Source organism: Canis lupus, chromosome 16 (genome assembly GCF_048164855.1).
Source record: "Canis lupus baileyi chromosome 16, mCanLup2.hap1, whole genome shotgun sequence".
Classification (NCBI taxonomy): Eukaryota; Metazoa; Chordata; class Mammalia; order Carnivora; family Canidae; genus Canis; species Canis lupus.
Window position 1 is genome coordinate 45,086,363 of NC_132853.1, and position 23,722 is coordinate 45,110,084.

Here is a 23,722-nt window from a genome sequence, read left to right on the forward strand (position 1 = left end):
CTGTGTTCTCCTCTAGGATTTTTTTTTTTCCTCTAGGATTTTGATGGACTCTTGTCTCACATTTAGATCTTTCATCCATTTTGAGTTTATCTTTGTGTATGGTGAAAGAGAGTGGTCTAGTTTCATTCTTCTGCAGGTGGATGTCCAATTTTTCCAGCACCATTTATTGAAGAGACTGTCTTTCTTCCAGTGGATAGTCTTTCCTCCTTTATCGAATATTAGTTGACCATAAAGTTGATGATACTGCTTCAAGAGACAGCCCATAGGCAGATGCTAGAGATAGGTGGAAACATATCTGAGCAATGCAAATGCAAATAAAAATTAAGAGCAAGAATATACCATACAAAGGATGTTTCAATGCAAAGAGAGAGAGAGAGCACACAAAATAGGACCAAGTAGAATTTGTTTCTTATATTAAAAAACAAAAAAAAAACAAAAAAACAAGAAAGAGGAATTTTTGGAGAGTATTTGCCAAAACCCAACTGTAGCCTTGCAGCTGGGTCTGAGGAAGGACAAAAAGCAAGATCACAAAGTCCCTGGGAAACAAGCAGATGTGCTCAGTCTCCCTCCCTCCCTCCCTCCCTGTCTCTCTCTCTCTCTCTGTCTCTGTGTCTCTCTTTCTCTGTCAGGCTGCTAGGTGGCTCCATTCTCCTTTCTTTGCAAATCAAGTTGTTTTTTTTTTTTTTTTTTCTGCTTTTACACACATGTCCCAGGAGCTAAGTAGTCTGTACAAGCAGCCAGGAAAAAACTCCAAGGAATGTTTTACGACCACATGAAATCTATAAGGCTTCCGGCACTGGAGAACGTTGCTGCAAAATACATGAAGCATAAGGCAAGGCGAATGGTAAAATATGTGTAGCTAAAGTGGGAACCATTGGGTGAACAGGGACCCCCTACAAATGAGACATCATAACATTTGTTATTTAAGCTACAGACTGGAGATGCTCTGAATTTTTACCCAGGATCTGCTGCTACTCGCCAGCTGTCTAAATTTGTGCCAGTTATTTAAACTCTCTGGGCTTCATTTTTCTCATCTGTAAAATGGGGGTGAGCCTACCTGATAAAATTATTAGGTGAGTTAAATGGGTTAATATTTAAGTGCGTGTACCCCGCACATCGTAAGTGCCATATGTGGTTGCTTATAGCAATTACCTTCTGCACAAAATCAGTACTGTTCTGTTTTTAAAATCCCAACAGCGTGATTTTTTTTTAATTGGCAAGCTGATTCTAAAGATTATTTAGAAGAATGAAGATATAAGACTTAGTCAAGAAAATGTTGAAGATTAATGAGCGTGCCCTCACTCTGTTACAGTGATACAGAGATTACATGTGCCATGTGGGAAGGAAGAGGCCAACATTTTGAAGGAAAAGAATAGTGTCTGAAGGTGAGTGAGAGGTACAGCTTTACAGGTATGGAATGAGTAAGTCATGGGGATGAAAGACACAGCATGGGGTACAGTTAATGGTATTATACTAGCATTTTATGGACAGATGGTAGCTACACTTGCGGTGAGCATAGCATAACACATGGATTTGCTGAATCACCATGTACCCCTGAAACCAATGCAACATTGCGTGTCAACTACTTCTATTAAAAAAAAAAAGAAAGAAAAGAAAAGAATGGAAAAGAAGAAAAGAAAAGAAGAAGACGAGAGGGTTCAGGAGCCAACAAGGGCCAGAAGGCATCAGCTCCATCCTTGATACAAAAATCCTTCTAGGAAAAAAGTTACTGAAAAACATTTCCTGAATTATATTCTCTGCTTACAGAATGCTGGCCGTGTTATAAAACCGGATAGTTTTGTATCTTCTGCAGAAGACAGCAGACATGCAGGACCGCTCAGAAGTGTTTTGGTTTGTGTTTTTTTTTTTTTTCTCTTTTTAAGTTTGACAGTCTCTGGCATTAATGAGTTCGATCTGCCTCTGTTTTGTTTGCTGAGAGCAATTTCTGAACTCACAACTAGTACAAGAGCACACACGATTGAATAAGCATTGAGGGATGGGAAGTAGGTGAGGAGGATCTCATGTGATTTTTGCAGACCCTGGGGCACAGAGGAGTCTATTCGATTTAAGAATTGCACGCACAGCACATCGTTTCTCCATCGGTCGTGTGCTCAGAGAGCAACCCCAGCGCAGAAGCCTGGAACAGATGGACAGACTGCGAGCAGAAAGACAGCAGGCCCTCTTTTGCTTTTCTTCATCAGCCACGAATTACACGGGAATTGCCTGGCCTTAACTGAAATGCTCAAAGAAGGTGGGATGGCAATTCCTACCTGTTAGAAACGTTTCTTGAAAAATAGGGAAGACAGGACCTACTCCAACCAGCAGTTGGTTCCAGAGGAAGTGGTTTGTTTGCTGGGACTTGTGGCAGAAGGAACAAGCCGGTAGATTTGGGGGGATGCAGGTGCTTTGGCATGACCTGGCTCCCCGCATCCTCCTACTTGGCACTCCAGGAGAGATGCCCCACTTAGCTGGCATGCAATTGCAGCTGAAATGCAGCTGAAAATCCAGACCTCGTTCTTTTACCCTGAAGCATGACACTGCTTCATGGGCATATTTCTGCACCCAGGTTTTAAGAACTAAATTTTCAGTGGAGGATTTTGTGTGACTTTCTGACCCGATGGTATATATTTATAGCTATCATTAAAAAAAATATATCTTTTCTTTTTCAACCTCTCTCTGCTCTGCTTTTCTCTGACCCATCTCTTCACTTATGTTTCTTTTTTTTTTTTAAAAAAAGGCTGTGCTGGGGGTCAACTCTGCCATTAGGGCATTGTATGAAAAAGCTAATTGGGAAAGACTAGATTCTCTTTGGTTTGATAGCTGCTGATGTTTTGATATGTCCAGCGAGCCATCTGCAACTACGAACTCCCTGCTGAGTGGCTGGCTGGGAGACAAAGAAAAGGAAAACAGCAAAGAAGTCACCATGTGATGTGAGCGGAGAGTTTTTGGCAGCCTGGCCGAACTCAGACCATAATCCTTTTCGGAAATCATTCTAAACCGGAATTCTTCACAATAAACATGAAATTAAAAGCATGATGTAGTAGTGACCCAAAAGGAATGTGAAATCTCCTCCAGGACATGCAGAGACCTGTGGATGCATTGTTTCTAGACTCTTGCTCCAGCTTTCCTGAGAGTAAGTTAATCTCTAAAATTGTGGTTGTTTTGCATATACAACTATAACTTATGACTTCAAACAGGGAATGTCAAACATTTAGATGGAAACTATTAAAATGCAGTAAATTATTAGTTGTTCTGATTTTCCAAGTCATCTGAGTATTTAATGTTGTATGGCTTAAAAAACCAGTTGGAGAACTAAGTGGGGCTTGCTTTTTTTTTTTTTTTTTCTTTTTTATCCCATGACTATAAAGTATGTTTGGACAAATAGCATATATTATCTTAAAAGGGTATTGGCTGAATTGAAAGGAATGTGACTTTACGTTGTTGCCTCTTTGCAAGCATGGGCTGTTTCCCAAGTGATTAGAATTACTTATTGTTTTTTGTTTGTTTTCAGTTTTACTGCCAGAGGATCCATAAGCATGAGTGCGTAGGGGGGTGGGTGGGTGGGGAGGGGGCACACGATTTTCTGAGTCTTGAATTGTTTTAATTGGCTTGAGAATATTTTCATCAAGAAAACTCAGGGCAATATTTTTATTGACCTTCTTTATCATACTCCATCTATTGGAATCTTGATCTGATCTGTTGTGCAATGTGTTTATTTTCTGACTACGAGGAATTCTATCTGGTGGGGAGTGGCTGGTTTTTTATAGCCACATTATTATTTCTAGATCACACTTCCTATCTAGAGCAATTTAAATTAGTAAGATATTTTATGTTCCTCTGGTGAACAGTAATTTTTTTTCCTTTCCCTTGATCTATACATTAGGATGTGTATATATCCTGATGGGAAATACCCTGTATGGGGGGCGGGGGGGGCGGGGAATGGGACTCAGTCCTTAGTCAGGAATAAATAACCACCATCGTGACAGTTCATTCTTCTGTAGTCATCAAGACTTTCTAGCACATGCATCCCTCCACAGAAAGAAAGGAGAGTATGCACGTAGGCAACATATTTAACCGTCTCTGATACCATGGTTCACCAGGGCACTGACTGCTCAATTGGCAATGTCGTGGTCTCTTTCAGTTGGGGTCTCCAGGCCATCACAGCCTGCTCCGGTGGCACCATCGTCAGGAGCTCATCCAAACATGATCCCTTTGTTCATTTTTGGACAATTTTTGTTCCACAAGGGGGCACCTCATAAAGGCAACTCTTTATGTCCTAGAGCCCTTGTCCTTGTCTTACTCTCAGGCTTCACGCTTTCAGCCTCCTTTTGTGCTCCTTGTATTAATTTTCTGTGGCTGCTGCCACAGATGACCGTGAACTTCATGGCTGAGGACAAAACAGATTTATCATCTTACAGTGTGGGAGGTGAGAAGTGTGATGTGAGTCTCACTGGACGAAAATCAAGGTGCTGGCAAGGGCTGCATTCGTTTCTGGAGGATGCGAGGGAGAACTCTGCTTTCTTGCCTTCTTGAGCTTCCAGAGGCTGCTGGCATGCCTCAGCTCGTGCCCGCCTTCCTCCATCTTCAAGGCCAGCAATGGGTTCAGTCCTTTTAACAGCACCTCACTCTGCCCTTTTCACTTCTTTTTTCTACTTTTTGGGACCCTTGCGATTACCTTGGATCCATCTAGATGACTCAGGATTATCTCCCTGATTTAGAGTCACTTGATTAGCAACCTGACTCCCATCTGTTATTAATTCTCCTTTGTCATGTAATGTAAAATATTCACAAGTTCCAGGATTAGAACAGGACCATTATCCTGCCTGCCTTGTTTCTCTTCAGTTTATTCCTCGCCTTTCAGATTGAAATGGCAGATGCCCCAAATTCCCTGGAACACACAATGATTAGGTTTTATTTGTGCCTTGAGTAGGTGATCTTCGCATTCGCTCTGCCTCCTGAATACCAGTAGAGACCAGCATATTCATGGCTGTGCTCTCGTCCCATGGATAAGATCGATATTAGGCCATGACTCCAGTAGCCAGAAACAACCTCATTAGTAATTTGATGGAAAAGACAATAAATAGCAATTCTGTGGTTTCCATCCTTCTTCAATATGGCACCAAAGGAGGACACAACAACCCCTCAAACCCAGGTCTTATTGGCCAATTGACCTTGTGCTCTAAGCCTTGTGCCAAAGCTCAAGCCACTATCCTTGGAACAGGTAGTGGCTGTTTCTGGCTACTAGATTCATGGCCTAATACTGACCTTATCCATGGGGCGAGAGCACAGCCATGAATATGCTCATCCCTACTGGTATTCAGGAGGCAGATCAAATGCGAAGATCACCTACTTAAGGCAGAGAGAAATTCCTCTCCTAATGTTGGGTTCTATTAACTAAGACTACGTTTCATGTTTTCTTTACCAACTAAGATAATTCATGGGCATTCATGCTTTCTAAGTCTCAGTAATTTTGTTATTCTTCCTGACAAGAAAATAATGAAATAGACTTCTTGAGATTCAATTACGTAGCTCATTCTGGGAGATAGGCTAGTAACTCTTGGACTTCACTAAGATGACCATATAAATAATTACATCATGCTACCATTACCAGACTGGGTGTTATATCTGGAATCTGCTGCCTTCACTGGGTTTGAAAGAGATTATTTAATCACTGTTAGGTATATCCTGAATTGTTGTTATATAGGTTCTCTCTATATAATGTCTTATGTAAACAATTTTTTTCCTAGAGATTTTATTCATTTACTCATGAGAGACACATACACAGAGAGAGAGAGGCAGAGACACAGGCAAAGAGAGAAGCAGGCCCCATGCAGGGATCCTGACATGGGACTCAATTCCAGGTCTCCAGGATCAGGCCCTGGGCTGAAGGTGGCACTAAACCTTTGAGCCACCCGGGCTGCCCTCTGCAAACAATTCTATGGAGTTGCTGATGACTTGACCCACATACTGGAAACTGACAGTCTGGCTGACTGGTAGACCTGTGTGTAAGCCTAAAGGCTAGTGCTCTCTCCCTGTGAGCCTAGGTCCTTACCTGACTTACTTCCAAAGCCAAGGTTGAGCCCATAAATAGGAGGCAATGAATGACTGGTCTGCTGAGCAACATGGGTAAATCATCCTGTAAATCATCAGGCCTAAATTGCCTCCAATAATATACAATTAAAATGAGTTTCCAGTTCAAGGAACTCCCAACTACAAACTTATCTGATTCATGTGTTTGCTGTCTGCCCACCCCCTATCCCTATTTCTACCTCCCTCCTATCCACTCATATGCATGCTGGAGTAACAGGCATCATGAATCTGAAAATTATTTTAGGTGCTCTTTTCTCCTGGCAATAAAATGGGGCCCGCAACTTTGCAAGAACCAGATTTTCTGTAATGACCCCACACATACCTCTTTACCCAACAGGCCTTACCACAATAACTCTATTTTTCTGCCCTTAGTTTTCCAACAAAGAACACTTTCACACCACTGGGTGCAACTCTGGCAAGGTCTCAGAAGCTACACAGCACAAGAAGTCACAGAGCTTCAGGGGTTCTATTTTTCAGGAACATTTTTTTACCCTTTTATCCTTTTCGAAAATCCAACATGGTTGTAGGGTGAAGAAAAACTTGTTTAGGCTGTTTTAATTCTTTGCATTTACACTCTATTAGATTCTACTTCTTGTATCCCATCAATACATTATCTAAGCTTTGACCTTTCCCTCCTTGTCTTTGCAAATACCCTCTCCGGTGGACACACCTTGTCTCTCCACCCACACCCAGATGAGGTGCTTCCCCCAGATATGGAAGCTGCAAGATTGGCTCTCTTTGTACCCATCATGGGCTTGTCTTTCTTGAGGATTCAGTTCATCAAGGTCTCTCCACATTTCTTATTTTTTGTTCATGCCATGGGAAATGTGGTTTTAATTTCGTTTGGGCTATTGTTGTTTCTTACCACTGGTGTAAAGATGTTCCGTATTCTTTTCCTATATCTCGGCTGTGGACTTGAACAAAGCAACGATGTTGTATTCATGCAGAATTGCATCATCTTCCTGACATTCCATGAGGTGGAATCAGATGCCATGCATCTGCCATGGCCTTTTACCCTACAGGTTATTTCAAGTGAGAGAATGTTGTCTGGTTCTCAGGGTTTCTTAATAATTTTAGATTCAATTAATTTTCTCATTCTTTGATTAATATGCACATTTCAATCAGGGAGTCAAAAAACTTTTTTGACATTTGGGGAATATAAATAATAGTGAAAGGGAATATAAGGGAAGGAAGAAGAAATGTGTGGGAAGTATCAGAAAGGGAGACAGAACATGAAGGCTCCTAACTCTGGGAAACAAACTAGGGGTGGTGGAAGGGGAGGAGGGCGGGGGTTGGGGGTGAATGGGTGATGGGCACTGAGGGGGACACTTGACGGGATGAGCACTGGGTGTTATTCTGTATGTTGGTAAATTGAACACCAATAAAAAAAGTAAATTTATTATAAAAAAAAAGTTTGTTGAGTGTATTCCTTAATTTGAGGCAGAATTTAATAGTTTGGTTGACATTTCTTGGGGGAATGTCTGTGGTTTGGGGTTAAACCATGTTCTAATTTTATTGCAAATAAATAATTCAATGTTTTTGGATTTATCCCATTTGGTAGATTTTTCAAAGGAAAATAGGCGAATCCACTTTGAAGATATCAGGTTGATTTTCATTCCATTGCAAACTGTTTACTCATTCCTTACTGAACTACCCCCTCGACCCTGTCAACTTGATTCCAACTTTTTCCTTTATCCTTTAGTTTTAAAAAAATTGTTATTTTTTTGTCATTGTATTTGGTACTTGGAGAGCCTTTTTGGGAAATATACATGTCTTTCCACTACATTGAAAAGTTAATTTCCACTAGTATGTTTTTTTTTTTTTACCTCAATATCTTTTTCTCCAGACTGTTTTCTCTTCTTTTTGAGTATCTCTTTACCAAAAACTTTACTTCTGATCCTATTTTTTCTTTCCACTTATGTGTTTTTGATCTCTCTCATGGTTTTTAAATGAGTTTTAATTTTCATTGAAAATTTGGTAAGATTACAAAATTTTTCTCTGTATCAGATTTTGTGTTCTTTACTGACTTCAGTGGGATTTTTAAGCATGTACGTTGCTTTTCATTTCTTCTTACCTTTCCTCTTGAATTTTATTATAGTTGTTAAGCGGAAGACTTAAAAACTTTTCTTTTGTTTCTTGCAATAAGGTTTTCTTTTTAAAAGATCATATATTTACTCTGCCTCTTGAGAGAGTAATCAATCTTTCCTTATGTTCCAGCATCTAGGGGCTTCTGATGACGATGTCACAGACAAAAACCTGTGGATAAGTAGTCTGCGTGCATCCCTCCTAGAGCTCCTCACCACCTGTCTGGATGCTGATAGAATCTCTGATCCTGCAGGAAAGAATTGATCCACACAATCCCTAGACCAACTTCCACAGGACTGGCACAGTGGTTAAGAGCGAGGTCTCCAGAACTTGGTCATCCAAGTTAAAGCCCTGGTTCTGCCACCCAGCTGTGTTTGGCAAGTCACTTAGCCTCTGTGTGCTTCATTTCCCTCCTCTTTTAAATGGACAAAATAATGGGATCTATCCCAAGGGCTTCTCATGAAGATTAAACTAATTGATTTGGTCATTAATTTGAATTTCCCTTTGTATGTTTTTAGCCTTCTGGCTCCCTTTCCTAGACATGCAATTGGAAACAGCTGTTATGGTACTTCTTTTTGGTTTGATTGCATAATGTTTCCTATTTCAGACATTCACATTTGCTTCTTTCATTTCTTTATTTTAAAATAAACAGGTCAGAATGAGCAAGAGGCACATAAGTGTCGGTCAGCAAACATGGGCTCTCCTCTGTAAGAACTTTCTGAAAAAGTGGAGGATGAAAAGAGAGACTTTGTTGGTATGGTTCAGAGTCCACGTCTTCTCATATTTAGAAGAGGAGAATTTTGGGGGGGGAGGGGGGCAGTGCAGTTTATCTTCATTATTTAATGTTTCATGTACGTATTATATTTTTAACCAACAGGCTGGACTTTTATTGTTTCAAATTCTGGACTCTGTGATCACTTCAAATGAGAGTCCTTTAAATATATTACTATTATTATAGGTCTTACTAAAGGCATTCTTTAACTAATTGATATTCAGAAGCTCCCTGTAAAATAAAGCCATGTCTTTATATTGCAGAGATAATAATTCTAAACATCTGAACTTGTTTGAAATTCATGAAGAAAAAGGTAAATAAAAGTTCAGGGTCATAGTCAAAAAAAGAAGTAAATTTAGAATTAGAAAATCTAGAATTGGGCATCCCTGGGGGTGCAGCAGTTTAGAGCCTGCCTTTGGCCCAGGGCACAATCCTAGAGACCCGGGATCGAGTCCCACATCGGGCTCCCTGCATGGAGCCTGCTTCTCTCTCTGCCCATGTCTCTGCCTCTCTCTCTCTCTCTCTAATATGAATAAATAAATAAATAAATAAATAAATAAATAAATAAAATAATAAAATAATCTAGAATTAATCCAGCAAGTAATCCAAAATTAAGGAAAAAACTCAAAAGATAAATTGTAGCACTTCTACTCAATTGTACTGTGGATACAGGCAATGTCAATGGGAAAAAAATAATAGGTATACAAACAAACAGGAAAAGAAAATGGCATTTTCAACTTTTGCTTCTATTGAGAGAGTACTTATTTTCTACTGATAAGAATGATCAATATAGAAAATTGTGTAAAAAACTAAGGAAACTGATAAAAGTGTATTTAAAGAGTTAAAAATGGTTTATAAAATACCCAAAGTGCAAGGGTTAGCATATTAAAATTTGGTCTTATGAACATTATGTACGTGTGTGTTCTTTCAACAAAGCTATATTGAATGCTTGGATTGGCAGTAAATGAAGCATACAAAAATCCCAGCATGGAGTAAAGATTAAATAAATATAAATATAAAAGTTGGATTCTACTCTAAAGAGATGTGTTGCTTCCAACATTTTACCCGTTTTTAATATACACATTATATCTGTCAATTTATCCATCTAAGTAGATAGATTTGGTATAGAGCAATACACGTACTAAACTAAGATCAGGTGGTAAATAAGATATATACCACTTTTAAAGCCCCTGTGTTTAGAGCTGAAAGTAATAAAATGTGCTCTTCGGGGCATCTGGGTGCCTCGATGGTTGAGCATATATGCCTTTAGCTCACGTCATGATTCTGGGGTCCCGGGATCGAGTTCCGCATCAGGCTCCCCACAGGGAGACTGCTTCTCCCTCTACCTGTGTCTCTGCCTCTCTCTCTGGGTCTCTCATGAATTTTTTTTAAAATATGTTCTTCATACCAGACTTCAAATGCATTCTGTTGCATTTCCAATATCAGAATGTTGTCACAATGACAAAGATTTTTTAAAACTTCTTTTTATGAGCAGTATTTTGACACTCTCCCACTTGCAGGGCCAAAGCAGGTAAAAATTGGCACTTGCTCCTGTGGATGAGAGCTGGAAACCAATTTCATGATAGCTAGCATTTCTTTATCATTGACACTCAGGTCAGCATGACTGTAAACCACTGGGCATGAATAAACCACTTCATGAATGCATGAAGCAATTTAGCTTCTAACAGTCATGTTAAAGTATGATAGACTTAGACTCTCAGTTATAATTGGAATAAATGCCACAACTCTCTCTTGGTAGATGATGCACATATTTCAAAATGTCTAATCAAAGGATAAAAGAAAATGGAAACACTTGGGAACCATGAGAGAGGAAAAAATGGCCCAAATTGCATAACAATACTAAGTGTTTTAAGTTGCTCGTGGATGATTTATCTGTGGATGAACAGCTACTGATTTGCTTCATTTTTCTCTCATTGCTGTGTAGGAATGGTTTTTCTCATTTCTTCTAGTGCTGTTTACATATCAACTTTCCTCCAATTTACATCAAGTTAATGACTTTACTCAATTGCCTGCAATGGATCTGGGACGTGTAGATAATTTTAATGATTCTAATTATGTAATTGCATTTGCACCTGAATCCAAAACAACCCAGGAGATAATGAACAAGGTGGCTTCAGCCCCATTCATGAAAGGTATGTTCCCTGGCAGATCTTGGTGTTTTCCTTATTTGCAAAGCACACAAATTTAATTTGGGATTTCCTGTTATCCTCATTATAGTCTATATCAAAATGAGACAGTCTGGTGTTACTCGAATATATGTTAGTGAGAAGATTCTGGAGATGTTGGACAGTGCTGACAGCAGGGTTTTTAAATCTCTTCAAATCCATAAAAAATTGAGAGAGAAATTAGACAGCAAAACCAAGAAATCACAGGCAGTAGAGGCAGTAGTCATAAACAAAACCAGGTGCCAAGGTTATTTCTCCCCCCATGTTCTCTCTCTCTTTCTTTCATAAATAAATAAATAAATAAATAAATAAATAAATAAATAAATAAATAAATAAAAATATTTAAAAAATTTTTGTCATTCCAGATAGATAGGAAGCCAGTGATAACAGATTCTATCAAAGGGGCTCAGCAACCAACTTGAGGATATTCCCACTGGTCTAAGTTGGTGTACTTTGAGCTTCAAAAAGAATAACACGTGCGATGATTTGAAACTCATCCCATGTATATGTAAAATCCAGGCTTTCCAAATGTATAAAGAGAAAAGAATCTCTTTTGGAGGATGGTACAGAACCAGTCCTTCTTATGAAAATTTGTACATAATGGGAAGATACCAGGATTTATCCTATATGAACTGTACTATTGGATAATCAAACAGACGATGGGAAGTGCCATTTTTATAATTTTTTCTACCAATAAATAAAAAACAAATGATGGAAATATATTATCACCATTTTGATAGTCCCATTGAATTAATGGACCTAGGCACTGAGCATCTATGGCTACTAACATCTTCAAAAAACCAGATTATCAGAAATCATGACACTCTGATGAAAGAACACACCACCACCTATAGTCTTGCCAAAGGGATTTGACCAGAGTCTGATTAAGCCTCTGGATGCAGCTGCCAGATTGCGGGAAATGCAGACGATTAGGAGCATGTCGAATTGCACTAGAGCCGCGGGCATCCAATTGAAACTAGACTCCAGAGAATTACATGGTTTAAGTGACCCAGGTTTGGTCAGTAACAGTCGTTAATTCACATTATATCTTTTGGAATAAACAACATACCTTGAGAAAACATTCTCCAAATTTAACAACTTTCTACTGTCTTTGGAAGTTTGGCCACGTTGACACCATCACCATATGAAAATACATACTATAATCATAGCATCTACTTCATCTTTGGATAGATTTGTGTGTACATGAGTGATATTGCTGCTATTTCAAATTCATTGTGCTTTAAATCCTGGGTTTAAAAGTGTATTTGGAAAGGTATGATCTATTTGTGATAAAAGTGATCTCCACATAACCGTGATTTTATCTAGAATTTTAGACACTTCCCCAAGGTGTGAGTCTGTTTTTAGGACCAGCCCTGCCTTTAGTGAATAAAGGATTTTAATATAAAACAACTTTAGCATAACTGGATATGGCATGGCATGGCATGCTGTTGTTGGACCACATGGAAATCTTCTAACTTACCAGCTACTTCTTTCTTTCATGCCAGGAAGAACAGTCCTAGGGTGGCCAGATGAGAAAAGCATGGAAGACTTGGATTTAAACTACTCTGTAGATGCAGTGAAAGTCCTCTTTAATGATACCTTCTCTTATCATTTGAAATTTTTCTGGGGAGGTAGGATCCCCAAGGTGAAGGAACACAGAGACCATTCAGGTAACTTTCCTACAAGAAGTTTGGGGTGTGTGTGTGTGTGTGTGTGTGTGTGTGTGTGTGGTTACGCATCATCAGCCACCAGTGGGCACATGTGGTCACTGAGGGCTGCACAAACCTACACACGTGCACTCTTAATTGCTAAACTTACATGAGATTCATTCTTATTTTAAACAAGCTTGTCTCCTTCAGTAAATTGTTTAATTAAGAAATTGTATTTGCTATTATTCCTGCGTTGCTCCTAAATACACCCTGATGGAAAGATTCTTGCTCAGTGATTCCCCAACGTTTAAAAAAGTGTAGCACTTTCTTGGCATAAGCAACAGAAGAGTAGAGCTCAACAAAACATTCTTGCTAACTGAGAGCATGACAAGAACGAATGAAAAATTGTTGGTAACTGGTCTTTACTACATTAACCAAGCAATTCTGGTGTGCTCTTCAAACCTCACCTGAGAAGTCCTACCATACGCTTTATTATGGTGGACTTGGAGGGCATTTTGAAACATTTGAGGTTTTGCTTTTTCCCCTAACCAAGAATGTCCCATCCCACCGTAAACGGTTGTGTTCTTTTATTAAAGCTCATTGTCAAGTAATGGATGAAAAAGTCACATGCGAAGCTTCAATGTTCTGGGAGAAAGGCTTTGTAGCTTTTCAAGCTGCCATTAACGCTGCTATCATAGAAGTGAGTATGAAGCTAAAGGAAACCAACTGCATTGCAAATTACATTTCCATGATGGTGCTGTAACAGATTGTCCCATCTTGGCATTTAATTAATTGATTCACTTATTTGGCACAATACACTGAACAACTGTTGTATTTAAGCCATTACACTAAGCAATGAGGATCAGGAGATAAGTAGAACACGGTTACTTTTCTCCAGAGATACTGGGCAGTGAGGAGATAGAGATATGGATATGAAATCACTAAGAATTTAGGTTCTATTGTGGAATTGAAGGCAAATAATGGAGCAGGAGATACTCGATGAGAAATATCAGGGAAGATGGCTAACTGAAGCAGCATTTCAGTTGTGCCTTCAAGCCTGAGTAAAATTTTGTTCAGTGAAGATGGTAAATAGGAAAGATCTGAGGATGCAGGACAGAACTTAGGAGCGTTTGAGGAACTACACGGGGCCAAATCATGATAAGCCTATTTATTTACATGTGGAATGCACATAATTTCTTATAACTGAGGGGAAAATGCATGAAATTATAAATTGCTTGATGATAACAATTTGTTCATTGATACCTTCCCTTAGATTACAACAAATCATTCAGTGATGGAAGAGCTGATGTCCATTACTGGTATAAATATGAAGATATTACCTTTTGTTGCCCAAGCAGGAGTCGTGACTGATCTTTTCATATTCTTCTGCATTATTTCTTTTTCTGCGTTCATTTACTATGTATCAGTCAATGTTACACAGGAAAGACAATACATTAAGTCACTGATGATGATGATGGGCCTTCGAGAGTCAGCATTCTGGTAAGTTATGTTGCCACAATCTATCAGGCAACATCGATAAGTACAGCAAGCTGGTTAGACTCCCTAAGCCTATAAAGTGTCATATTTAAACTTGATTCTTTCCTAAGTAGGGCATTATAAATGATTGTAATAGACTCAAGTAAGCTTGGTAAATAAAAGTTGTCACACTTCTTTGAATTAAAGGAAGCCTGGTCCCATAGATGTCTGCTGATACTCCGGTCACTAAGCAATAGAAAGAATGATTCTGGGGCACCTGGGTGGCTCAGTAGTTGAGTGTCTGCCTTGGGCTCAGGTTGTGATTCCCAGGGTCCTGGGATCGAGTCCCACATTGGGTTCCCTGCAAGGAGCCTACTTCTCCCTCTGCCTGCCTCTCTATCTTTCTCTCTCTCTCTCACTCTCTCTCTCTGTCTCTCATGAATAAATAAAATCTTAAAAAAGAAAGAAGGGAATGTATTTAAAGCGCTTCGTGTTGAGTTTAACAAGAATTAAGCACTCAATATTAGATGACAGTTAATAAAAATTTGGGAAGGGTCACAGTCTGAGAGATCAGTAGATATAAGTTAAGAAACTGAGGAGTGAATCCCCAACCGGAAACAAAAAAAGAATTTAATGGGTTTAGCCAAGGGATGTATTTGAGATATAGAATAGTAAAATCATGAGTTCTGGACTGGAAAAGTCATGGGTTGAACTGGATTTTTTTACACACTGATGTTATTGTCAATGGTGAACAAGATTTGTGGAACATACAGAATAGTTCTGGACGGATGCCATGTAGTCGCTAAAAGGAGGTTAGGCACTGTTCAGTTGAGTCAGAAGACCCCACATTTTACACCAAATTTATTTATTTTATTTTCTCCAGAGATGTTCAATTAACTGAGTGCAGAAGTGGAGAAAAAGGATGGCTAGTTTGATCTAGAATGGGAGTTTTTTCTGGTGTCTCTTTTGTATTAAAATTCTGTAGCTCAACACTGAAGAAAATCTTGCTATGTTTTTTAAAAAATAGAAATCTACAGAGTCAGAGAAAAGTAAATAATATGATAAAAAAAAAAAGAAGAGAGAAACCAAATCCATTCAATGAAGAAAGGTTAAAAAAAATCAGGCTTTTTCTCCCCTAAGAAAAGGCTATGACATTCTATTGATACCGCATGTGAATGAAATTAAGAAGTTCATGGAGAGATGAACAATTTCAGATGAACAGACGTGACTGAGCAAAAGGCATCATTACAATTAGGCAAGACTTCCCAAAACAGGATGGCCTTAATACTTTGAAGAAAAAAAAGCTAAGTGTTCATGATAACCAGTTGCCACATCACACACATAACATGCGTTTTGTTTAATTCTCTTATTATTTTTTCAGTAGACAACAAGGAAATTTAAAGAGATTGAGTTAACTGCCTCTCAGGACCATACAGTTACAGTGTAGCAGAGAAAACCTGAACCTACATCAGTATGGTTAGAAAGCGTGTTCTCTTTCCCCTATCAAGAACTTTCTTCCTGTTTCTTTGGCATTGAGAGCAAGAGAAACATATCTTCCGTATCCATCTATCTTTCTGTATCTCTGCATCCCTATGCCTAAGTGTATACCTGATCCATACCTAATATAAATTTAATCGTATACATCAGGGGTTGGCAAACTATGGTTCTTCTTTGAACAATCTGCAAGCTAGGAATGGCTTTTATGAAAATGCCTTAAAAAATCAAAAGAACATGTATGGCACACCAAAGTTTATATGAAATTCAAACATCAGTGTCTTGTTATTGGAACACAGCCTGGTCACTGCAGATTGTCCACGACTGCTTCCGTGCAAAGGCAGACTTCAGTAGTTGCAAGAGACCGTATGGTCCAAAAAGCCTAAAAGATTTACTGATTTGCTGATCCCTGCTCCGTCATCTGTTTTTTATCCATGGTCTTTCTACTTTACTGAAAGAAGCATCCCAGAATGGATGTGTAGGTCAGAGATGTCTTCCCAGAAAACTGCTCCCAATTACCCTCATTACATTACTCAGGCTATTTCTTTCTTATTTTGCAATCAGCTACGTATTTTACCTGTTTGCTTGTTTATTGTCTACCTTCCCTGGTAGTATATGAACTTCGGGGACAGAGAAGTTTTCTAATGTCTTCGCTGTTATATTCCCCTTTACTCTCAATGTATGGTAAGCTTCCCAAATCATTAGCAAAGTAAATGAATAAAGTGATAAAGCACCAGCCCTCTGAACTGATGCTTAGTTTCTGTGCTAGGCTCTCCTGGGGTTTGATGTATGCTGGCTTCATCTTTATCGTGGCTACTTTGATGGCTCTTATTGTAAAATCTGCCCAAATTGTCGTCCTAACTGGCTTCGTGGTGGTCTTCACCCTCTTTCTCCTTTATGGCCTGTCTCTGGTGAGTTGGTGAATTTATTATCTCTCCCTCTCTCTCTCTTTTTTTTTTCTCTCTCTCTCAGAGAAATCTACCAGTCATTTCTCACTGATTCTGATCACACCTTTTCTGTTTCTCTTTGCAGCATATGAATATTTGCATGAGACAGTATCTGGGGGTGGGATGGGGAGGAACAGATGTTATATATTTTTGTATTATGAAATTCTTTTTGTTATGCTACTGATGATTCTCAGAGAATGATATGCTACCTGAAGTTTTTCTCTCCTCTCAGATAACCTTAGCTTTCCTGATGAGCGTGTTGATAAAGAAACCTTTCCTTACTGGGTTGGTTGTCTTTCTCCTTACTGTCTTCTGGGGGAGTCTGGGATTCACTGCATTGTACAGACATCTTCCTGCATTTTTGGAGTGGACTTTATGTTTTCTGAGCCCTTTTGCTTTCACTGTGGGCATGGCCCAGGTAAGAGTTAATATTTAACTATTTGATTTTTTTTTACAAAACAGTCAAAGAATTCTCTCTGAGAAAATCATGCTATATGTTCTAAGCCCCAGAATTCCCATCCACTTTTGTGAAGATACACATTAAGTTATTGGAGAGGTTTTTTTATTTTTCTCTCTAAGTGTAACTGGCTTTAAGTCACTAAATATAGGCTGATACTCCATTATCGATGTGGTTCAGCTTTGGCTTTTCGTGGGTTGTCCCCGTGAACATTTAACTAATTCAGTGCTCAGGTAACAGGACCCTTAATTTTATCGCAAGTATTTGAAGACCAGGAATTCAATAGAAATAAATTTTTATTTTTTATTGCCCAGTTGTATATGGAACTGAAACTCTTCTCAGAAAATTTAATTCCAGGTATGACATCATAACCATAAAACGCTACATGAACGGTTATGTTACATGTAAACTCATTGTATCTCACTATATAATAAATTATTCTTGTGTCTTCTGTCCAAATATTGAAGTATTTCACTCCACCCACCCACCCACCCACCCCTTTCAACTGGTGCCCCCTGTCTAGAATGTTCCCTTTGCCCCCATCCTACACCTGATTAAATCCTGTAGACAGCCTCTCCTTTGAGATTTTACTTCCCAGAGGACTTGCCTACTTCTCTGCCCGTGGGACTCTAAGCCCTTAGTACCTACCCCCGCTAACTTCTCAAATTGCTCTGTAGCTAGATGAATTCAGTGCTATGTCTTCCAACAGATTAGAGCTCTGTAAAGACAGGACCTGTGTTTTATTTATCTTTTCAATCCCAGTGTTCAGCGGAAATAAGACATTAATAATTTTTCATACTTTATTTATCCTTTTAAAATTCAGTGTATGTATCTTTTTTTTTTCCAGCTTATACATTTGGACTATGATGTGAACTCTAACATCCATTTGGATTCTTCAGACAACCCCTACCTAATAATAGCTACTCTTTTCATGTTGGTTTTTGATGCTCTTTTGTATTTGGCTTTGACATTATATTTTGACAAAATTTTGCCCAGTAAGTAGTAACCTAATTGTGATTCAATGCAATTTCATTCAGTGCTTTTCTTTAAAAGTGTCTACAGGGGCGCCTGGGTGGCTCAGTTAGTTAGGCGTCTGCCTTCAGCTCAGCTCATGATCCCAGCGTCTTGGGATCAAGCCCGGCCTTGGGATCCCTGCTCAGTAGGGAGTCTCCTCCCTCTCCCTCTGCCCCTCCCCCTGCTCATTCTCTCTCTCCTTCTCTCTCTCAAATAAAAAAAATCTTTAAAAATTAAAATAAGTAAAATAACTACAATATATTGAATATAAATTATCAAGCTTTTTTTTCATAATTTCTAAGATAAGCCCATTGTGTATATGATGGGCTGCACTTTGTTTATAGAACTTTCTAAGATCTTGTTCTACCACAATACTTTAAATGGTTTCTTTTTCAAAAGAGATACTTGCAAGAGATTAAGGATGATTATACTATGAGTCCTTGCATTAGAGCTAGGTGAGGAAAGCTAGTGCTTGGTTCTGGATCTTAAGGGTGTCTAAATGCTTCCCAAAGCAGTTACCTTGACAAGATGTCCTATGGTCACCAACCCTTAAAGTGGTGACTGATGCAATGTTCTGTTGCCTTCTGTCCGTGTAGCTGAATATGGACATCGACGTTCTCCTTGGTTTTTCCTGAAATCTTCTTTCTGGTTTCAACACCCAAGGGCTGATCATGTGGCCCTTGAGAATGAAATAGATTCAGATTCTTCACCTAATGACTCTTTTGAACCAGTGTCTCCAGAATTCCACGGAAAAGAAGCCATAAGGTAATAAAAGAATCACATGAAGGTGCAAATGGAGGAAAAGGTCAGGGACCAGAGGTCTATCAGGCAAAACACAGATGTGACAAAGATTTCCTGGGTGCCTCTCTGTACCCACCTACATCCAGCCTATTCCACTCGTGAAAGGCCACAATCATTGTTAAAAGCACCTTGTTTTCTGACATTGTCAGCATTTCTATTTACAAATATCTTATGGCAGAACAACAAACATCAATGAATAAATAATCGTCATATTTCCATTTCTCTCATTTTCTTTTTTTTCTCTTCTTTGTGCTGTTCTTTCTCTCTCTCTCCCTTCTCTCTCTGTCTGCTCTCTTTATGACAGACACTGTCATCATGTCCCTTGTTATTCTTCTCCTTTTCTTTGTGATTTATCCTCTCTCCTCTCTGCCTCCTGATGAGTAAGAGGAGAAAGAAGAGACAGGTGATGCAGAAAAGGGAAGATAGGCATCCAAGAAGACGGGAAGAAAAACCTAAGTTAGGGTACTCATGTCATGCATATCTCCCCTCTGAGGTGATGGATGTGTCTTAATGCTGATTGTTTTGTTTCCAGACAACTAGAAATCCCAAACTTCCCTGAGCCTTTGCTCAATATTTGTTCATCATTCGATTTGCCATTGTCTCCTCAAGAAAGTGTTTCCCATCACCTGGGCTTGAATGAGGGAAAGACCTCCTGGATTTTCTCACCACCTCAAAGACTTGATTTCTCAATCCTCTGTTTCCACAAGGTCCTTAAAACATTTTCCTCTTTTTTTTTTTCAGAATAAGAAATCTTAAGAAAGAATATGGAAAAGGAAATAATGAAAAAGTAGAAGCCTTGAAAGGTAATAAAGTAACATCACATTTAACAAGGCTGTTGGATTTGGTGACTATGCCTCACTGCTGTACTGTCTTCACGGGGATAAAGAACAGATATTCCAGACACCACAACTCTCCTTCATTTGAACACATCATGTTTCCTTCTGACTAAATGTAAAACCATATAACAATTTTAGAAGGTCAGGGTATGCCTTTAATATCTGATAGATTTGAAAGATGTGTGACTGCATCATGATATTCTTATTTTCAACTCATCACACTCTAATCCTAATAAACGATCTTTATTATAGTTGACCTTCTTCTAATGACAGAACTGCCCTTATCAAAAAAATGGTTAATTATATAATAAGATGTCATGACAATGCTACAGCTATAAAATGTGTATCATAGGAGATACAATTTTAAAGGGAAGAAGTTGGAAATGGATTTTATTTTGAATATTGCTAGCCAAATATACACATGCCATAAGAAATTATAAAAATTTTGGAGAATGTGGGGCACCTGGTTGGCTCAGTCAGTTAAACATCCAGCTGTTGGTTTTGGCTCAGGTCATGACCTCATGGTTGTGAGATAGAGTCCCATGTGCTCTGCACCGAGTCTGCTTGAGATTCTCCTGTCTCCCTCTGCCCCTCCCCCTGCTTGTGCTCTCACTCTCAAAAAAAAAAATTCTTAATTTTTTAAAGAGAATGTATAAAGTTAATACGTAGGCTCTGAGTGGGGTATTTTTTTATAATAATTCCAGGTCTAGTATTTGACATATATGAAGGCCAAATCACTGCCCTCCTTGGTCACAGTGGAGCTGGGAAAACAACTCTGTTGAACATGCTCAGTGGACTATCCACCCCAACCTCAGGTGAGAAGATAATTATGGGCAAGAACATGGGCAAATTAATTAGCTATGCATTTCATTAGTTAATTTGTTTTGTTAGTTATTTCCATAATTAGTAGTTTCACGAACTACTAGTCTCATTCAGGTGCGTTAGAGAAAAGTTTTACAAGTGTCTTCAAGTTATTCTTTTAGCAGATGTATGTTCTATTTACTTAGGAAAATCTTTGTGGTTTAAGTATTTTAAGATAAGTAGCTCTATGAATGAGCACTCCAACTGGTTCAGAGGAATTGGGAACATTACATTTCTAGTCAATAGTGCATTCCTTATAGGTACAGTATGCTTAAAAGATTTGGGTGACTGACACACATTGTTTTTTGCTTTAAAATACCTTAAATGGGGGTGGGGGGATCCCTGGGTGGCTCAGTGGTTTGGTGTCTGCCTTCGGTCCAGGGTGTGATCCTGGAGTCCCAGGATCGAGTCCCGCATCGGGCTCCCTGCATGGAGCCTGTGTCTCTGCCTCTTTCTATCTGTGTTTCTCATGAGTAAATAAATAGAATCTTTAAAAAATAAATAAAATAAAATACCTTAAATGAAGCGTGACTCACTGTCAACCTTTCTACCTCTAGGTTCAGTCACCATCTATAATCACACCCTTTCAGAAATGACGGACTTGGAAACAGTCAGCAAGCTCACTGGAGTCTGCCCACAATCCAATGTGCAATTTGACTTCCTCACTGTGAAAGAAAACCTCAGGCTCTTTGCTAAAATAAAAGGGATTCAGTCGCATGAAGCAGAACAAGAGGTAGAAGAACATGTTAGATGTGTGACATGTAGATGTCTCACAGCCATGAACGTGTAATTGTTTATCTAGAAAATTCTAAATGTATTTGTGTTACTTCTACATGGTTCATCATCTAAAGGGTAAAAAGACCTTTTGCAAAGCACAGCACAATGATTGTGTTTTTAAAATACAGGTGCTGGGTTGGGGACTTCACCTCCTTTCCTTTTTGTTTTTTGTTTTTTTTTTCTTTTTTGGTTAGATACAACAAGTTTTAAGGGACTTGGAGATGGAAAATATTCAAGACATCCTTGCTCAAAATTTAAGCGGTGGACAAAAAAGGAAACTAACTTTTGGGATTGCCATTTTAGGAGACCCTCAGGTAAGCCGAGCCAAAATTACTGGTGAATGAGATTGAGGACTATGGATATATCGTATTCCATCAGACTGAATTTGCAAATGGCAAATGCAAAAGAACTGTTCCAATGAAAAATTAAGTAGTAAGATATTTCTTCCAAAGACTTTTACACATATATTGCTTTAAAAAAAAAAAAGTTTTTTTTGTTGTTTTTTGTTTTTGTTTTTTTTTGTTTTTGTTTTTGTTTTTGTTTTACCTCCAAGAGGGGAATGATTTCATGTTTCCTAATGTGCAGGTTTTGCTCTTGGACGAACCAACCGCTGGCTCAGATCCTCTTTCGAGGCACCGTGTATGGAACTTCCTAAAAGAGAGGAAATCTGATAGAGTCATTCTCTTCAGTACCCAGTTCATGGATGAAGCTGACATCCTGGCTGGTGATTTATTTTTTTTAGAGCCTACATATAAGTGAGATCATATGGTATTTGTCTTTCTCTTTCTCAGACTTATTTCACTTAGCATAATCCCTCAAGTTCCATCCATGTTGTTTTTCTCTGATGTATCTTCGTGAGAAATTAGAGACATGTGTGAAATATGTGTAGATAAGTTCCAGCACAGCTGCCGTGTGTGTGACTGTCATGAACCAAGAGACTTGCTGTCACCCATTTGAATGTCCACTTCTCCATGTACATTGTCCCACAGATATATTCTGATCCTATTGCAAAGCAACTGATTGGTTTTAAATATGTAGCATACTCTCAAACACATAGTATGTTTTATTCAGTAGTAATGTCAGTTAACTTGAAACAGATCCTTTCATTGTATGATAATTTTTCTTAATTTACTAGGAATAAACTAGCATATCATTTCAGTTATTGGATGACAAGGAAATTAGCTTACATATGACCAGAATTAGAATGCAAATATTTTAGTGAGTCATCTCCTAAAACACGTTATTTATTAATGGAGATATTCTTTTATAAACAGTGAAAGAATAACCCCTTAATACAATGTGTTGTTTTCCTTTTCTGCTTAGATAGGAAGGTGTTTATATCCAATGGGAGGCTGAAGTGTGCAGGCTCTTCTCTATTCCTGAAGAAGAAATGGGGCATTGGCTATCATTTAAGGTACCACGTGTATTGTTGGAGACTTGTTGGAACATGTTGTGGACAGGAAATTTCAGTAGTAGTATGTTAAAGTAGGCTACAAAATTATTAAGATCATTTCAAGAATGCTGTGTTAGAATGACACCACAAGCTCTCTTTCTTAAACTAGAACAAAGGGCAGGTGGGATTGTAGACTTGGAGAATACAAGGATGATTAAGCTGAGTTTAAACAAAATTTTTGGAAAATATTTTCACAACACATTGTTGCAAAGAGAAATTTAGTGACATTCCAACCCTCTCTCATCATTTTTCCAATACTTCTTTTCGTTCATTGGGACAATTTCAATAGCCTCCTGTCCATTCTCCATGACTTCATCTTCTCTCTCATTCTTTTCTATCTCCTTCTCTTTCTGATAATAATTAACATCATTATTAATCATTATTATGTTACTAAGTAATGTCTATTACTTATTCCATGTTGGCTATGCTCTAAGTTCTTGCTAAGAGATTTACATATGGAAGACTCATGTAATTATAGTTAATCTTTCAGATAACTGTAAGAAGATGGTATTATTACCCTCTGGCATGTCAGGGAGTTTTAATAATATGCCCAATCTCACATCATTTAAAGTGGTAGATCTTTAGGCCAAGCTTACAGGTGTGATATGAATCTTTCCCTATACTTCCTGCTAAAATATTATTATTTCTTAAAAAAGAATTTAAGTCACTTTATCCTCAGAGGTTAAATGTATTCCCTTCATTATTTACTGAGGGTTTAATCTGATCAAATCTACCATTCCATCATAATTGCTTGGTACAATCCAATTGAATCAATACTTTCCAACTAAAATAAACCACTCATTGTTTTCTAAGTATGTTCTGTG

At 38.5% G+C, this 23,722-nt stretch overlaps 1 protein-coding gene across 2 annotated transcripts in view; it reads left to right on the forward strand.

The window, feature by feature from the left end:
- The first annotated feature begins 1,959 nt into the window (after positions 1-1,959).
- ABCA9 (ATP binding cassette subfamily A member 9) overlaps positions 1,960-23,722 on the forward strand; it is a 60,554-nt gene continuing 38,791 nt past the window's right edge. The window contains exons 1-17 of one of the 2 annotated variants that reach the window (XM_072781021.1): positions 1,960-3,133; positions 8,308-8,552; positions 8,828-8,929; positions 10,893-11,100; positions 12,639-12,803; positions 13,379-13,482; positions 14,056-14,282; positions 16,522-16,663; positions 16,932-17,117; positions 18,004-18,151; positions 18,767-18,935; positions 19,713-19,774; positions 20,512-20,622; positions 21,226-21,401; positions 21,640-21,759; positions 22,031-22,200; positions 22,773-22,859. In XM_072781021.1, coding sequence (XP_072637122.1) covers positions 8,834-8,929; positions 10,893-11,100; positions 12,639-12,803; positions 13,379-13,482; positions 14,056-14,282; positions 16,522-16,663; positions 16,932-17,117; positions 18,004-18,151; positions 18,767-18,935; positions 19,713-19,774; positions 20,512-20,622; positions 21,226-21,401; positions 21,640-21,759; positions 22,031-22,200; positions 22,773-22,859 — 2,171 coding nt within the window. In that variant the 5' untranslated portion in view covers positions 1,960-3,133; positions 8,308-8,552; positions 8,828-8,833. Of the gene's footprint in view, positions 3,134-8,307; positions 8,553-8,827; positions 8,930-10,892; positions 11,101-12,638; positions 12,804-13,378; positions 13,483-14,055; positions 14,283-16,521; positions 16,664-16,931; positions 17,118-18,003; positions 18,152-18,766; positions 18,936-19,712; positions 19,775-20,511; positions 20,623-21,225; positions 21,402-21,639; positions 21,760-22,030; positions 22,201-22,768; positions 22,860-23,722 lie in introns of both variants that reach the window. The other variant, XM_072781022.1, reaches the window with a different exon arrangement.